The sequence below is a fragment of the Mytilus californianus genome, unplaced genomic scaffold (genome assembly GCF_021869535.1).
Source record: "Mytilus californianus isolate M0D057914Y unplaced genomic scaffold, xbMytCali1.0.p SCAF_4, whole genome shotgun sequence".
Lineage (NCBI taxonomy): Eukaryota > Metazoa > Mollusca > Bivalvia > Mytilida > Mytilidae > Mytilus > Mytilus californianus.
In genome coordinates this window covers 46,341,210-46,356,558 of record NW_026262690.1, presented here as the reverse complement: position 1 = coordinate 46,356,558, position 15,349 = coordinate 46,341,210, and the positions used below count along the sequence as shown (strand labels likewise).

At 30.9% G+C, this 15,349-nt stretch overlaps 1 protein-coding gene across 11 annotated transcripts in view; it reads right to left on the bottom strand.

Annotated features, from left to right (window-relative positions):
* LOC127738106 (cytoplasmic dynein 1 heavy chain 1-like) overlaps window positions 1-15,349 on the bottom strand; it is an 87,894-nt gene that overhangs the window by 19,703 nt on the left and 52,842 nt on the right. For 6 of the 11 annotated variants that reach the window (XM_052249215.1, XM_052249217.1, XM_052249220.1 and 3 more), the window contains exons 62-77: window positions 14,411-14,528; window positions 13,987-14,202; window positions 11,172-11,310; window positions 10,808-10,908; window positions 9,881-10,135; window positions 9,350-9,496; window positions 8,990-9,079; window positions 8,454-8,514; window positions 7,933-8,186; window positions 6,975-7,109; window positions 6,603-6,697; window positions 5,648-5,668; window positions 2,868-2,970; window positions 1,420-1,491; window positions 1,178-1,253; window positions 303-463 (exon numbers count right to left, since the gene is read on the bottom strand). In XM_052249215.1, coding sequence (XP_052105175.1) covers window positions 303-463; window positions 1,178-1,253; window positions 1,420-1,491; window positions 2,868-2,970; window positions 5,648-5,668; window positions 6,603-6,697; window positions 6,975-7,109; window positions 7,933-8,186; window positions 8,454-8,514; window positions 8,990-9,079; window positions 9,350-9,496; window positions 9,881-10,135; window positions 10,808-10,908; window positions 11,172-11,310; window positions 13,987-14,202; window positions 14,411-14,528 — 2,044 coding nt within the window. The remainder of the gene's footprint in view (window positions 1-302; window positions 464-1,177; window positions 1,254-1,419; window positions 1,492-2,867; window positions 2,971-5,647; window positions 5,669-6,602; window positions 6,698-6,974; window positions 7,110-7,932; window positions 8,187-8,453; window positions 8,515-8,989; window positions 9,080-9,349; window positions 9,497-9,880; window positions 10,136-10,807; window positions 10,909-11,171; window positions 11,311-13,986; window positions 14,203-14,410; window positions 14,529-15,349) is intronic. The other 5 variants (XM_052249218.1, XM_052249222.1, XM_052249223.1 and 2 more) reach the window with 1 other exon arrangement.

Here is a 15,349-nt window from a genome sequence, read left to right as displayed (position 1 = left end):
TTATCAAAGGAAGCTCAAACACTCAGCATACATATACTAAAATCCAGCTCAAAATTAACTTAACAAAAAGTACAAAGTTTAAACTACCAACAGGTGCTCCCCAATTTATTCATAGAAAAGCCTGTAATTTAGTGGTTGTTGTTGGTTACTGTCTGTCTTGTTTGTTAATTTTATTCTGTTTTTAGCACAACTCATGCAATTTGTTTTCTCTTATGAAATTGGACGAAAAATAATTTGAATTCATTCTTTTATACTATTAGTAAATTTTTTTATAAGTTATCATTTGGCAGAACACTGGTTACCTCATTTTCCACAATATCAGATAAGTTGAGTTCTTTTTCTCCACTGTGTAAGAATGCAGGTCCTAATGACTTCTCTACAAACACTCTTGCCATGGCAGTCAATCTGTCTGGTCTCAAAGCTTGGATCAATAATAATCCATTGACTGCCTTGCCTGTAGGATCTACATATAAAAGATTACACATGTCAATAATCTGCATGCAACTTAGAAACGTAAATATAATTGTTCTCTGAGTTATCTCTTATAAAACAGAAAGAGTGGAATTGTAAACAAGCTCATAATATTAACCACACTTTAATTACATTCAATATATTTGAGTTCAATTATACACTCTTCACTTTGTCTAATGTCAGTCATTATGAGTATTAAAAATCTTCATCTAATGTATTACCTATGTGCAAAGTTTCATTTAAATTCCTCCAATGGTTTAAGACAAGTTGAGCTTGCATGCCTCAATTGAATTGAGAGCGGGGTAAAACACCAAAAATGTAAAAAGTTTGTTTATGAAATTAATTCAAAATTTTAAATGAGAAATTAAGTTTCTTTTCATGCTGTATACAGTTGAACACAAATAATGCAATTTCAATATCTCCTAAATCATTTTACTAGAACAATAGCAATACATTATATCGTTATCTTTTTTCTTTTGAATTGTTTCCTATGTTGTCATGTAGGGACCTTTAATAGCTGACTATAGGGTATATAGACTATAATGGTTTTGCTCATTGTTGAAGAAAGCACAGTGATCGTTTAATCCACATCATTTGGACTGTATTTCATAGTTGTCCCATTGGCAATCATACCACATCTCCTTATTATATATTATGAGAGGAGGGAGATATAATCTAGGATGACAAAAAATATCTCATTACATACTCATTGGTTTATCTTCTTCCCATAACTGTATGACATCTTGTTCTGGTGCTGCACTTTCTAACCAGGTTTGAAAAGCCTAAAATAACATAAAAAGATCTCATAGTTTTTTAATGCATTAAATAAATGTAAAATATATGTACAACTTATGTATTGGCAAAAAATATTATCTTATATGAATGTAAAACTGAAGTTGTGTTGACCAATTTTCGATTTTGGATTTTCTTTTTTTAAATTCAACTTACATCACTGGCTTTGATTTCTTTGACAATGTTTCTGAATGTCCTCAGTTTGCTCAGCCTTGCAACAGAAGCTAACTACAAAATAAATAAAACAAGTGAAATGTTAGATATTGCTCACTAATGATACCCCCGCTATTAGTATTTGGTAAACAGGAAATTGACGGATGTAAAAACGCATCACACAATATAGCATGTTCACATGAAGTTTGGTTCCAAATCTCAGAACGCCTTGATTTGTAGTTTTGAGATAAATGCAATAAAAACTTCATACATGGCTATCATGTGTAAGAGTATATAAGCATTTGGTAAACAGGAAGTTGATGAGAGATGAATCTGAAGATGTATCTCACTGTATAGCATGGTCACATGAAGTATAATACTTAATTTCATGAAGCTCGGATTTGTAGTTCCCCCGAGAAATGTGACCAAAATTTTATTGGATGGACAGACAAACGGACACCATATTGGATGGACAGACAAACCGACACCATATTGGATGGACAGAGAGATGTTGATCAGTACACCCCTCCTTCCTTTGGAGCAGGGTTTTAAAAAATAACATTTCATTGAACTGCATATTTCATACTAAATACACTGTATTTAACTTGAATTTTGTGAAAAATCATATTGTCTACAATTTTATTAAATTTTTATCACATTGTGAATTCATCTAATCTGTACTGACATGCAAAAATAGACATCAGACATAAAAAATCTTCTAGATTTTATTGTATACAGTGACAGTCTTTAAATAAACGAAGAACATGTAATGTTTGTTAACACCAAGTTTACAAATTATGTATAGAATTCTTTAGTTACTACAAATGTTAACTGATCTTATATGGTTATACAGTTCTTGAATAAAATGTAATCATCACTATCTGATGCTGGTTTCTTTTTATATAGATATTTTAAACACAGCTTTAGGTCTGAAAATATTTTCTGGCTATAGTAGAATGAAAAAAAAATATTTAAAAAATCTTTAGTGGTCGATTTAGCTCATTTCTATTTTTTTCATGATCAATATAATCTTCAAACAAGTTATAAATCCAGACAAACTATACAAGCATTCATTTCAACAAAAGTATTGAGGTTAACAATAAATTTCTTTTCTAGCTTATTACATTCTAGGGTTGCTGTCTGTGAATCTGTCACATATGCCAATTGCAATACTAAATCTTCAGTCAGTTAATTATTTTATTTTGCATTTATTCATTTTATTTTTCATAAAATTGCACAACAGAAGACCACCATTCTAAAGGATGACTAAAGGTTTCAAAAGAACTTTTCTAAACTTGTTTCTGGTGGACAATGGAATTCCAAGTAAGCTAAATACATTGAAAATAGATATATTATTTAAATGCATGCATCATAAAAACCAGGTATTTGAAAAAGTATCAAAACCAATGTTATTTGCTATCTGAGCCATTCCGAAATGATAAATATCTTACCTGATGCTGTGACAGTCCTGGAATAGAAATGGTTGATCTCTCAGTCATCAGGGCTTCCTGACTTCTCATAAACTGATTAAACTCCTCATCATAACTTGGTTCACTATAAAATAATTATTTTCTCTATACAGTACAATTGTAATAATTCATCTAATTTCACTTGTTTCATTATCAAATTATAAAAGCAATGCTTAGCAGAAAGAACATTTTTAAAAGAATATTGAATCTTCCTTGACTGGAAAATTCCATTTTATTTTGAATCATCTTGGAACAAAGCTAATTATACAGACTAATTAAGAGGTGTTCGTGTATCTTTTCCCAAGTCAGGTAACACTCATCAGTGCTGATCTTTAGTCAAATCTTCATGGTTTTTTTTTTTTATTGCCCTTAGGAAAATTTGATGTTTCCAAGATTTGAAGGCATGATACTAAAAGACTTGAATGCTGTGTTTATGTAAATTTACATGAAATGAAAGCAACATTCACATTTTTAGCTTTCTTTGCTTCATGCCAAATGTGAAGGTCACTTGCTTCCATTTCATATAAATTTTCAGAAAACAGGAGTCAATTCTATAGTTAAAATTTGTAATGGTTCCGCGGAACCCAGTGTCTCGCCTACTTTTGCTGTTAGTCGCAGGCTCAACAAAAATGGGGAAAAAATTATTAAAAACTTTCCTCTAGATACTATCTTTTGATTGTCAGAAGCTTCTGTCCAAGTTTGGTAAAAATCCAGGATGGTTTATGAATCTAACAAGCATTCTGTGAGTATTGCCTGGCAATACATAGTCCCCTACCGGTTAAAAATTCACTGTACTGGAACAAAATGCTAAATTGATCTATAACTTGTCATGATGTAAACTATATAACAAATATCAAGTCAATATCTTCAAGCATGACGGAAAAAAAATGTCCAAGGAACATAACTCTGCACAAAACCATCAGATCAGAACAAAAATCGAACTTGATCTGTAACTTGTCATGATAAAACTATATACCAATTATCAAATCAATATCTTCAAGCATGACGAAACAAGTGAAACTGCGAGCTACTGCTCACGGATGATACCCCCAGCCCAAATACTTGACGGTAAACAGGAAGTTGTTGAGTAATGAATCTGAAAACGCACCACACGGTATAGCTGACTCATATAAACCCTGAAACCAAATTTCAGAAATCCTTGTAATGTAGTTCCTGAGAAAAATGTGACAAAAATTTTCAACTTGGATGGCATGTGTAAAATGATATAAGTATTAGTTAAACAGGCAGTTGTTAAGTGATGAATCTGAAAACGCATCACAGTGTATAGCTGACTCCTATAACCCCTGAAACCAAATTTCAGAAATCCTTGTAATGTAGTTCCTGAGAAAGATGCAACGAAAAATATTCATGGGACGGACGGACGGAATGACAGATGGACTGACGGACCAACAGACAGAGGTAAAACAGTATACCCCCCTTTTTTAAAGCGGGGGTATAAAAAAAAGTGAGGAAAACTGATTATTTGAGTGAATTTTCTAAGTCCAAGGACCATACCTCTGCACAAAATCATCAGACTGGAACAAAATTTGAACTTGATCTGTAACTTGTCATGATAAAACTATATACCAATCATCAAATCAATATCTTCAAGCATGACAAAAAAAAGTGCGGAAAACTGATTATTTGAGTGAATTTTCTAAGTTCAAGGACCATAACTCTGCACAAAATCGTCAGACCGGAACAAAATTGGAACTTGATCTGTAACTTGTCATGATTAAACAATACACCAAGTATCAATTCAATATCTTCAAGCACGAAGAAAATAAGTGTGGAAAACTGATTTGCCAGACAGACGGATCGACAGACAGACAGACAGACAGACAGACAAACGGATAGAAGGCAAACCTAAAGTCCCCCTCGATTTCGTCGGTAGGGGACTAATAACTGTTTTAAAAACTTTAACTGCAGACTGTATGTAATGTTAACTGGAAGAAAAACTAAGTCCATTTATAAGTAATATACGGAAAAACAGGAAATAAATTTTTACAAAATTTCCTTCTGAATACTAGCTTTTGATCATAAACAAGCTTCTGTCCAAGTTTGGTACAAATCCAGGATAGTTTAAGAAAGTTATTAAAATTTTTAAACTTTAACCACAGAGTGAATGTAATGTTAACTGGCAGAAAAACTAAGTCCATTTATAAGTAAAATACAGATAAACAGGATTTTTTTTTTTACAAAATTTACTTCTGGATACTATCTTATGATCATAAACAAGCTTCTGTCCAAGTTTGGTAGAAATCCAGGATAGTTTAAGAAAGTTATTAAAATTTCAAAAACTTTAACCACAGTGTGAATATTTGTGGACGCCGCCGCCGATGGAATGTAGGATCGCTATGTCTTTTTTTTGCGACAAAAAGTCACAGGCTCGACAAAAACCAATAGATATCTTGAGATCACTAATTCTTTTGTGACATTTTTAAGCACATATTCACTTTGTTATCTCAGTAATTATGCAGAGTGTCAAATATTTCTTCAACTTCTCATTCATAAATTGGTACTATTTCAAAACGAACCATTTTTACAACTTACTAAACTGCTTGAAAAAAATTGAGCTGGAAAATCTACACCATGTTAATTGATATAACAAACCGTTAGTTATTACTGCTTGCTATTGTTATTTAGCTTTGGTTAAACCACACACTTATTTAAAAATAAAACAAACCAAAACAAACATTGACATAAAATGAAGCTACTCTAACTAAGCTATTATAAAACACATCAAAAACTGAACATATTACCTTAAAACCTTATTCCTGTATCTAAACAACAGGTGCAAAGTCACAATCATTTTTCACACATGCATAAAACAATTGAAAAGTTTATATGCTATGACCTTTTCTAGGAGAATTGGCAGGCAAAACATATTGAAACTACAACATAGAAATATGAAAGCTCAAAAGTAACATTTTTTACTCTGTTTTCTTAGAGACACTACTATCTGACATGACTACCAGTATTTGAGCTGTAGAAAGATTTATTTAAGTCTGAACTCAGTTTAAATATGGAAAATTTAAAGCTGCTATACAGTTTTTTGTTTACCCATTAATTTCATTCATGCAATAAATATTCAACAAGGCTATTCCAAAATGGGACTATGAGAACAAGCATTTGAGCACACTATAAATGTGATATCGGTTTTGCTAAAGTGCAAATATTTCTTCATGCTTCAAATAAGCAACAAATAAATAGCCAACAAAGCAAAAATGAAGACAAGTATTTGCAGCACACTATAAACTTGTGTCTTCTGTATCTAACCATTATCAATGTTAATCCCATATTATTTATAGTTCTGTAGGTATTTCTACCAAGACTGGCCACATAAATTACTATCGTGTTAATTCTGCATGGGCCTGACATTCCAGCCCTATGAACTATTAATACTACTTAATTGACTGGTAGACTGGTCAGTCTCTGTTATTCTTTTGAAATGAGCAGATACTCATACTTTTGCCTTTGGAATAGGAACATGTATTAAGACAACAATCAGACTAACTGCCTACAAACCTCTGTATTTATTGTACATGTATGTTAACATGTAATCAAACCATATGTCTAAATAAAATTTTTGTATAATTATCTTATATTCCATAACTTGGGTAGACAACAGGAAGGTAACGAAGCAGTGGAAACCAACTTTCATAACCATTTTCAGAAAACAGCATTCAATTCTACAGTAAAACGCAATAGACCTACCTCTGTTTTCCTTGAAGATAAATTCTACACAACTGCATGGCAATAGTGACCCTGTCATGATGGAACATTCCTCTTCCTACTCTGCTGTAAGTTTCCTGTAAATATTCATTACAATATACTACTTCAACAAGATAACTCTACTGTCATAAATATTAATTCCTTATACTACCATACTACTTCAAACAAGATACAGGTAATAGATGTTACCCTCTTTTAATATGCTGCATGTTTAATTCTATCTTTCAAAATATGATTACATAATTTAATTTTTTTTCAAATATCAATAATCAAACTGCAATTGTCTAATTTTTTTCTATTAATTGATTTTCAAGGAAATTAATTGTCTTGATGTATTTTTCAAAGAAAACTTACCACAAATAGTTCATTAGTGATAATGGACAATCTAGCAGCATAATCCTTTTGTCCTTTCAATTTGTCACTGCTGGTAAATACAGTGTGGAAAATCTCCAGGAAGAACTGTAGTGAGTACTGGTAGAGGAAGTGTACCTATAGATACAATAAAACATCTATAATACTATCTTCTTTTTATACTGATAGTAAATAGGAAATACAAAAGAGAAGGAGAACATGTTAATGTCTTATGAATATGAACCCTGCTTTATACTAAACCGACACACTATGTCTGGTCTTTGATGTGTGATTTCATAAGCTAACATGTCAACCTACACTAGCACATTATTAGGACTCAAAGCCAACCAGTCTTTTTCTTACTTCTAAATACTGCATGCCTAGCAGAGAAGCAGCAAATACCATTTTTTTTTGTTTTTGTTTGACCCGACTATGGATTGCACTTGAGAAGAGCACCTAACCAAGATACCACTGAAGAGATTACTGGCCATGTGATTGGTTGATTGATTGCTGTTTAACCCCACTTTCAACACTATTGTGCTATTTCGTGGCAGTCAGTTTTTATTGGTGGAGGAAAACTGACAATCCTAGTTAATTAAGATTGGAGTCGAGTGCACCTGCCCCGTGTGGGATTTGAACTCACAACCTCAGTGTTGACTGGCTAGTGATACAGTAGTTGGACTACTTAGACCACTCGGCCACCGAGGCCCCCTTGGCCATGTGACATCAGGCAACTAATAACAAACTATAATTCAATCTAACATGATACAATGGTTTTCTTCAGAACTTATCATAAACTATATCCACAAAATATTTATATAACAATATTGTTTCATGAATTATACCCACAAAATATTTATATCATAAATTTGTTGTAAATATGAATTTGAGCCTAAGTGATGAATATTTTCAGTGCTTCTTCTATGACATCAACTCTTTGAGACCATAGATATATTTGTACCTGTTTGAGAGCCTCAAGCGTAAAGTATATACTACTACATGACATAGCCAGAGGAACATATTGCTGAGAAACAGTCTCAACTTCTGCCATGATAACGTCCGTCTCTTCGACCTTTTTAGCCACCTCTGCAGCCTCTTTCTTTAAAGTCTCCAAATGGGAAATGATACTGTTATCATCTAGGATTTTACCCTTGGACTCATTCAGAGCTTGTAATAAGGACTTCTCAAGTTGTCTCAGTTTCAGCTGGAATTCACCTAAAAATGGATAAAACATTCATTCATTGCTCAAATGATACATCGTTGTACAAAAGCACTAGAAAGGCAGATACTGTCTACTCAAATATTTGTGTGTCTTCTTGAATTCCATGAGTGTTTATAAATGGAACCACACCTGACAGGTTTTTTTTTAAAAATATTCAAAGATCTTTCCTATGTACTGTCCTTTTGATAAATTTTAGTCATCAATCTTTTCAGATCTTGACTTTGTACATTATTTATAAATATTTAAAACTCAAAACTGACCTTGCAATTTCAACAAATCAGATCTCTTAGCATCAACATCAGGCCTTTCTGATTTCAGAACCTGCAAAATAATGTTTTCTATTGTAGTAAATATATCCATTATCAAACTTAAAGCTTTAATTCCTGCTTCATTATATTTATCTATAGATCATTTTTGCCAATTTTCTAGATCAAACTTTTTATTACATACAATGATATTAGCATACAAGTTAACATGAATGGAATAACTGTTTCTGATTTTAGTAAAATGTTATGCACATGTAAAATAAACATATAGTGTTTTAATCATGCAATTGACACTATAAGTTTAGTTTTTTTTTAATAGAAATTGACATGGCTTATACACAGCTGTGAAGGGGACCCCTAAATGTGATGTAAACAGTAATTTTAATATTAACCATCGCTCACCATAGAAGCAAGATAACAGGAGACTCTATTTGTATAAGTACAAATAAAGTAATCATTTATTTGTATACCAAATATTTGTACAATCGTTGGTTGATTGCAGACATTTCTGTGGTATCAAATTAGCCTACCTGGTTCAAACACTGGTCTTGTAAACTACTCCTTGTCACTGTAAAGTTTACAAATGTAACTCTGGAACATATGTCTGGAGGGAACTCAACCTGTTTGGAGAATATATAAATAATAATTCAAGTTTCTGAAGAGATATTTTAACATTTTTTAATGAACCAAGCTTCAATTAACAAACAGATACATTTATTTGAACCTCAACTGCAAACATAATATACTCAATATAAAAAGAGCCATATAATCCAGTTTTTCTACATTCGTATTAATAATTTTAATGTGTATGTTTCTTGCCATAAGTGTTATACTGAACCAAGAATCATCCTTAGAAACTTTGAAAATCAATTATATAGATTCAAACTTACCAATGGATCTCTTGTGGACAGGAAGATAGTAAATGTAGGAGACAGATCAATATCCTGATCACCTAGAGTAATCAAAACTCTCCCACCTGTTCTCCTCAACTCTCTGTTCAACACTGGGTTCAGGATAGGATCATAACTTTCTACATCCTGCAATTACAATTATAAGAATGGTAAAAATAAAAGCAATCCTTTCTTTCTTATCTCTTTGGATATACGAAAGCAAGCAATGACATATATGAAAAAGAATAAATATAGGTGGAAAGAAAAACAATAAAAACACTTTTCTCTTTATTGGTTTTTTTTTTCTTTCTTTAGTATACTTTTAATAATGAATAATGCCAATTATTTACTTAAAACAGTTGTTTTTTTTTGCACATAACCACTAGATTTAATCTCAATACGACAGCTAAAATGATGTCTCCATCAACAGTAAAAACTAACATAATCTCCTTTTCCTTTTTGTAAGATCAAAGCAAGCTGTCAAAATTGTATCTTAGAAATTAGATTTCTGTAACATTATATTCATCATACCTGAACAAGTAAAGGATTTCCAAATCTAAGTGCACTTTCCAAATTCTTCCTGAAAGCATCATCTAAGAAGCTAGTCTTTGTGATTTTCTTTTCTCTGTATTCATTCATGATAAATTCTGTAGCCTGACCAGAGGGATCAATGATCAATGGGTATCTGTTATATCTCTTCAGCATGATGGCATTCTCTGTACACAGATCATCAGCAGGAAGTGTATTAGCTTGCCATCTCAGTCTGTCATCAGCATTAGATAGATACTGAAATTATATGTTATCAGTTCAAGGTTCTTACTCTTTTTTCAACAAAACATTCCAGGGGTTCAAGGATTTCTCCAGAACATTCATAAAATTTCAAAGACAGTATTAGAAGATATAGATGAAGAAACCATAAGTGAATCAGAGGTTAAAAAAATCCTACCTCTTAAAAACATTTCCAATTCTGAATATGACATGCAATCGCTTAAGGGAAAACTTGAATTTTATTAAATCGTACCGAAAGTTTGCATTAAAAAAATAATTTCCAAGATTTTTGGCATTTGTATGAAATTTTAAAGACCTTTACGGGCCTGTAATGACTGAAATAAAATTCCAGGCTCTTTCCAGTTACATGTACCAATGGGAATCCTATATCATGTAATTTTTAAAAATTCATTATGTATTTTATTGTTTGTATGTTTCTCTAGTAGATCTCAAGCAAACTTTATGAATTCAATAGAGGATTTAGATAGTTTCATGATGTCACATTGACTTCACAATATTACATTCTTTCATTAAATAAGACAAACTTTATCCTCTAATTTATTTATCAATAAAATTATAATTTTGCAAGGTTTGAAGAATTTAGAAATTTCTAAGACCAAATGAAGGAATTATTATACCCTCTCCTTTATTCCCTTTTCAAAATAACAAATTGACAGTTTGCCTTCATACCTCAGTTCTGGCCAAGTCATTTCTAAACTGAACATGTGCCTGTTGTATATGTGCTGACCACGTTGTAAATAAGTTCCTTCTCATCTGTTGGTCAAAGTATCCTGAAAATTAATACAATACATAAAGTATCTCCTACCAACTGTTCAATAAAAATATAGGCTTCATCTTGAACAACTAAAAAGCTAATTCTGGATATGGCAGTTGAAAAATTTGGACCTGATAAATAAGATTAACTTCTTCAAGTAATTTTGAAGTACAGATTGTTACCATAATGCCAGAATAACAGTTGGAAACTGAAAAACTCACATTATTGTTCAAACTTTCTATGCTAGTTTTCATATATTTTTTCACCATATAAACTTACCTGCATATGCCATGAAAGCTGATGATAGCAATACATCACCAATAATAGTTGACATTTGACTCTTAAATGTCTCACTGCCAGATTCCCATCTCTGTTTCTCTCCATCCAAACTCTTCAACAAAGCTACACTTCTTCCGACCTATAATATATATGTGATATTTTTGGTTATCATATAAGGGATCATAGATTTATTCTTACGAGGAAGCTCCGAGCATGCTCAGAGGATGCTCGGAGCTTTTTAAGTAGGCTCTTCTCAGTTATTAATGTGACAATAATTATCATGATCCATTAAGATGTCAATCAAATCTTTAGCACTTTTATAATAAGGAAAGTAGAGCATTATAGAGGAAGCTCCATTAACACCTGTGTAAACATCTGGTCTATTCAAACAAATCTTGCATTAATTTTACAAAACTATAAAATAGATGAGAAATTCTTCAATATTACTGTACAATGCTTGGTATCAAGTCTTCACAGAAAGAAAATGATTTTAAAACATTTTCTTAATAATCATCATTCTTTAAAAAACACTCAAATTTTATATTTGAACTATAAATATATTTTAAATTTATACTATATAAAATGAAATATAAAAGTCATCAAAGACACAAACTATGGTTATTGATTTATTACCATACTACCAAAACATGGTACATTCAGTTTCATGCGAAAAAGGGTTGATCTTTTTTTATATTCCATTTAATTTGACAGTTGTTCGAAATTAACCCTCCATTTCATTGCAGAAAAGTTTTTTTGAGTCATAAACATGTTTCTTGGGTGTTTCAAAGCAATAAAAATATACTATATTCTACAGGGAAAAAAGGGGGAGAGAATTTGATTGGTTAACTTCTAGTGATGTTTACTTTCTTATATCATTGTATATGCACTGAAAAGTTATGCTATATTTTCACTGTAGTACAGTACATTTATTTATGTCAAGTATTTCTTTATTTAAAACATAGATAAATTCTGCACATTTTTTTTTTAAATATAACAATCATGACAATTAAACAAAGACATATAGGGGGAAAATAATTTTACTCCTGCCAAGTATTTCTTTATTTAAAACAAAGCTAAATCTGCACAATTAAAAAAAAATTCCAAGTAAAGAGAGACTTACTAGAGGGAAAACAATGGTGGTATTACCCCCTCAAACCAGGCTTCCACTAATGAATTACAACTTTTCTTCAAGTAGCCATAATTTTCTATAAAAGAACTTAGTTTGCTATTTTATAAAAAAAAAAAATATTACCATTGTTTAGTTAGGGGCATTACTTAAACAAGTAATTTTCAAAATTACCTATACAAGTTATGTTGAAAACGAGGCTGTTTCAAATATTACTTCTATATCATGAATAAGTAACTTCTGTTAATATTATTTTTATAGGTGTCCATTCATACAGGTTTTACTAGCTTTAACAAATTTTCACAGACATCTGGTTATTTTCCCCATGAAACTATTTAAATCCTCAACAACACTAATTGCTTTTCTGATGCCACACTTCTTGTTGGTCAAAGATTAGCCTCTTGGGGCTATTAAAATATCATTTCCCCTTAAAATCTTAGAGATAGACAGTTATCACTAGATATGGAACCTTTAACTTGAAATTATTTATAATTTGAATCTTAATCAAAAGCAATCACATATATTCCTTAAATAATTGTAAGTACTAAGTTTTTTGAAGTTGTATAAAATAATTTATTAAAGTAATATTTTTGTCATTATTTTTTAAAGTAACCTCTCTATACTTATCTAAAATTGGAGAAATACTTAATTTTATTTAATGAAATGATCTAAAAATTCTTAAAAACTACATTTAGTCCATGCTTTATTTGACATTTAAAATAACTTTTGAGTTATTAAATAATTTTTAAAAACAAAAAATACTTATAAAAGTGACTAAAAAAAATTACTTGTTTAGTAACGCCCTTGACTGTTGTTTGTGTCTTGATAACTTTTATGTAGCATAATATATAATATAAACTATTTTTAAATCATATCATCTAATTATAAAATTTGAGAATTTTTTTATTATAAAAAAAGGAATGATTATTAAATATAATAAGACAATATTTAAATGACTTTTACTTTTTGTGGAGACTTAATATTTCTTTCAAAGCATTACACAGCACAGTTGAAGAATTTCTAATCTACTTTATAGTTTTGTAAAATTTCATGCAAAATGTATTTGAATAGACCAGATGTTTACACAGGTGTTTATGGAGCTTCCTCTATAATGCTCTACTTTCCTTATCATAGAAGTGGTGTAGATTTGATTGACATCTTAATGGATCATGATAATTATTGTCACATTAATAACTGAGAAGAGCCTACTTAAAAAGCTCCGAGCATCCTCCGAGCATGCTCGGAGCTTCCTCGTAAGAATAAATCTATGATCCCTAAGATGTCAATTTTTGTAGATTGAGTGGGTATAGGTGAACCACAATTTAAATGTCTAACATAGTACATGTTTTTAAAGGCTTGTGTACAGACCATGGCTAAAATCAAAAGACCAAAATTAATATCCAAAAAAATAAAAATTTTCCTCAATCCAAGGATATTGGTAACAACAAACAATTCAAGAAAATGATAGCATTGATCAAGAAAAAAAGAACACCACAGAACTATAATTTTGCTGTTAAGTAAATAATCACTAAACATATTCAATACTTTAGACCTGATAAATCAAAACCTTTCAAATTAAAGCAGCCAGATCTTATATTAAGGTCTGGACCTAACAGATCAATGCTAATTGTTGATTTGACAGCATCAAGGTCCAGTTCCATGGTTTGAGCCTGACATATCAGTACTAACCTTTGATTCAACAGCAGCAAGATCCTGTTTGATAGCCTGAGCCTGACTAATCAGTATAGCATATTCCTCTTTGTATTTGCCAATACTCTTCTCTAACTCATTAATAAGCTTGTTAACCTCAGCAGCTTTCATCTTATTTTCATTTGAATGATCTTCTAATTCTTGTAATTCATTTCTAAGAGGTTCTACTCTCTTCAACATGTCAGCATATTGGATCTAAAAAGTAAAAGAAATAGTTTGCATAAATATTAAATATATACAAAAATGTATGAGTTTTGATATTTATTAAATTTAAAGCAAGGTCTTATAATTACAATTGTTCCTCCCTTTCTGTTATAAGTATTTTTTTTTGCCTAATTCTAAACTGAATTTCATGCTGTAAATACTTTTAAAAATCAATTAAGTAATGCATAATAATAGTTACCTGAGCAATAGCCCATTTACACATAGGACCACAGGCCAAACTGGCTCTGTTTACTTTCTCATAACAATAATCTGGGTTTGACATGTAATTCTTCTTCATCTTGTTCCTTATTTCATCACTAAAATAAATATAGATATTGTAGTTTACTGACCCAAAAAGCCTCACAATATACTGTAAATTCAGAAATTATTGTGAGGTTTTTATTATTGTGAATAATGCGACTAGGTGAGTATTGCTATAATAAGAATTCTGATATATGATACATATATCTGTATTCATATTTACCTAAAACCGCAATAATTAATCTCACAATTTTATCTTTTCTTCTAAAATCCCATTAATCAATGCACATTCTGAATTTATGGTAATTCACTATTTCATGTTCACTGTACATACGTTTCAAGTCATTTTGTCATGAAATTTGAAAAAAAAAATGGTTTAGGGGTCATTTAATTTAACTCTACAACTTTTCGGATAATTCAATTTATTGTTGTTTGCTTAATTTTAAGTGGCAAATACTTCATACATATTTTTGAGAACAAATAAATAAAAATGTAATTAGTATGTTCTGCAAAGTGGGTTGACTATGGTGAAGGCAGGAAATTTGGACTGCCACTGTGATTATTCTTTTTTGAATTACCGGTATAATTTTGTGGTTTGCTGTGAGCCACAAAATCCATATAATTGTTATTATAAGGATAACTATATATCTACAGTATTGAATGTGATATTAGTTTTAAAAAAAATATTGAGAAATATGGGGTTCCAATGGACAATTTTTTGTAATTCCTTGCCAAGGAAAAACCCTGAACATTCACAAAATACAAAGAAAACAGACGAAAACAGGAAAACGAACATCCCTAAGGAAGGGAGGAATCTAAATTGCATATGTAGTAATTAATCAAAACACTATCACCATATGTCATAGTCAGCATAGTT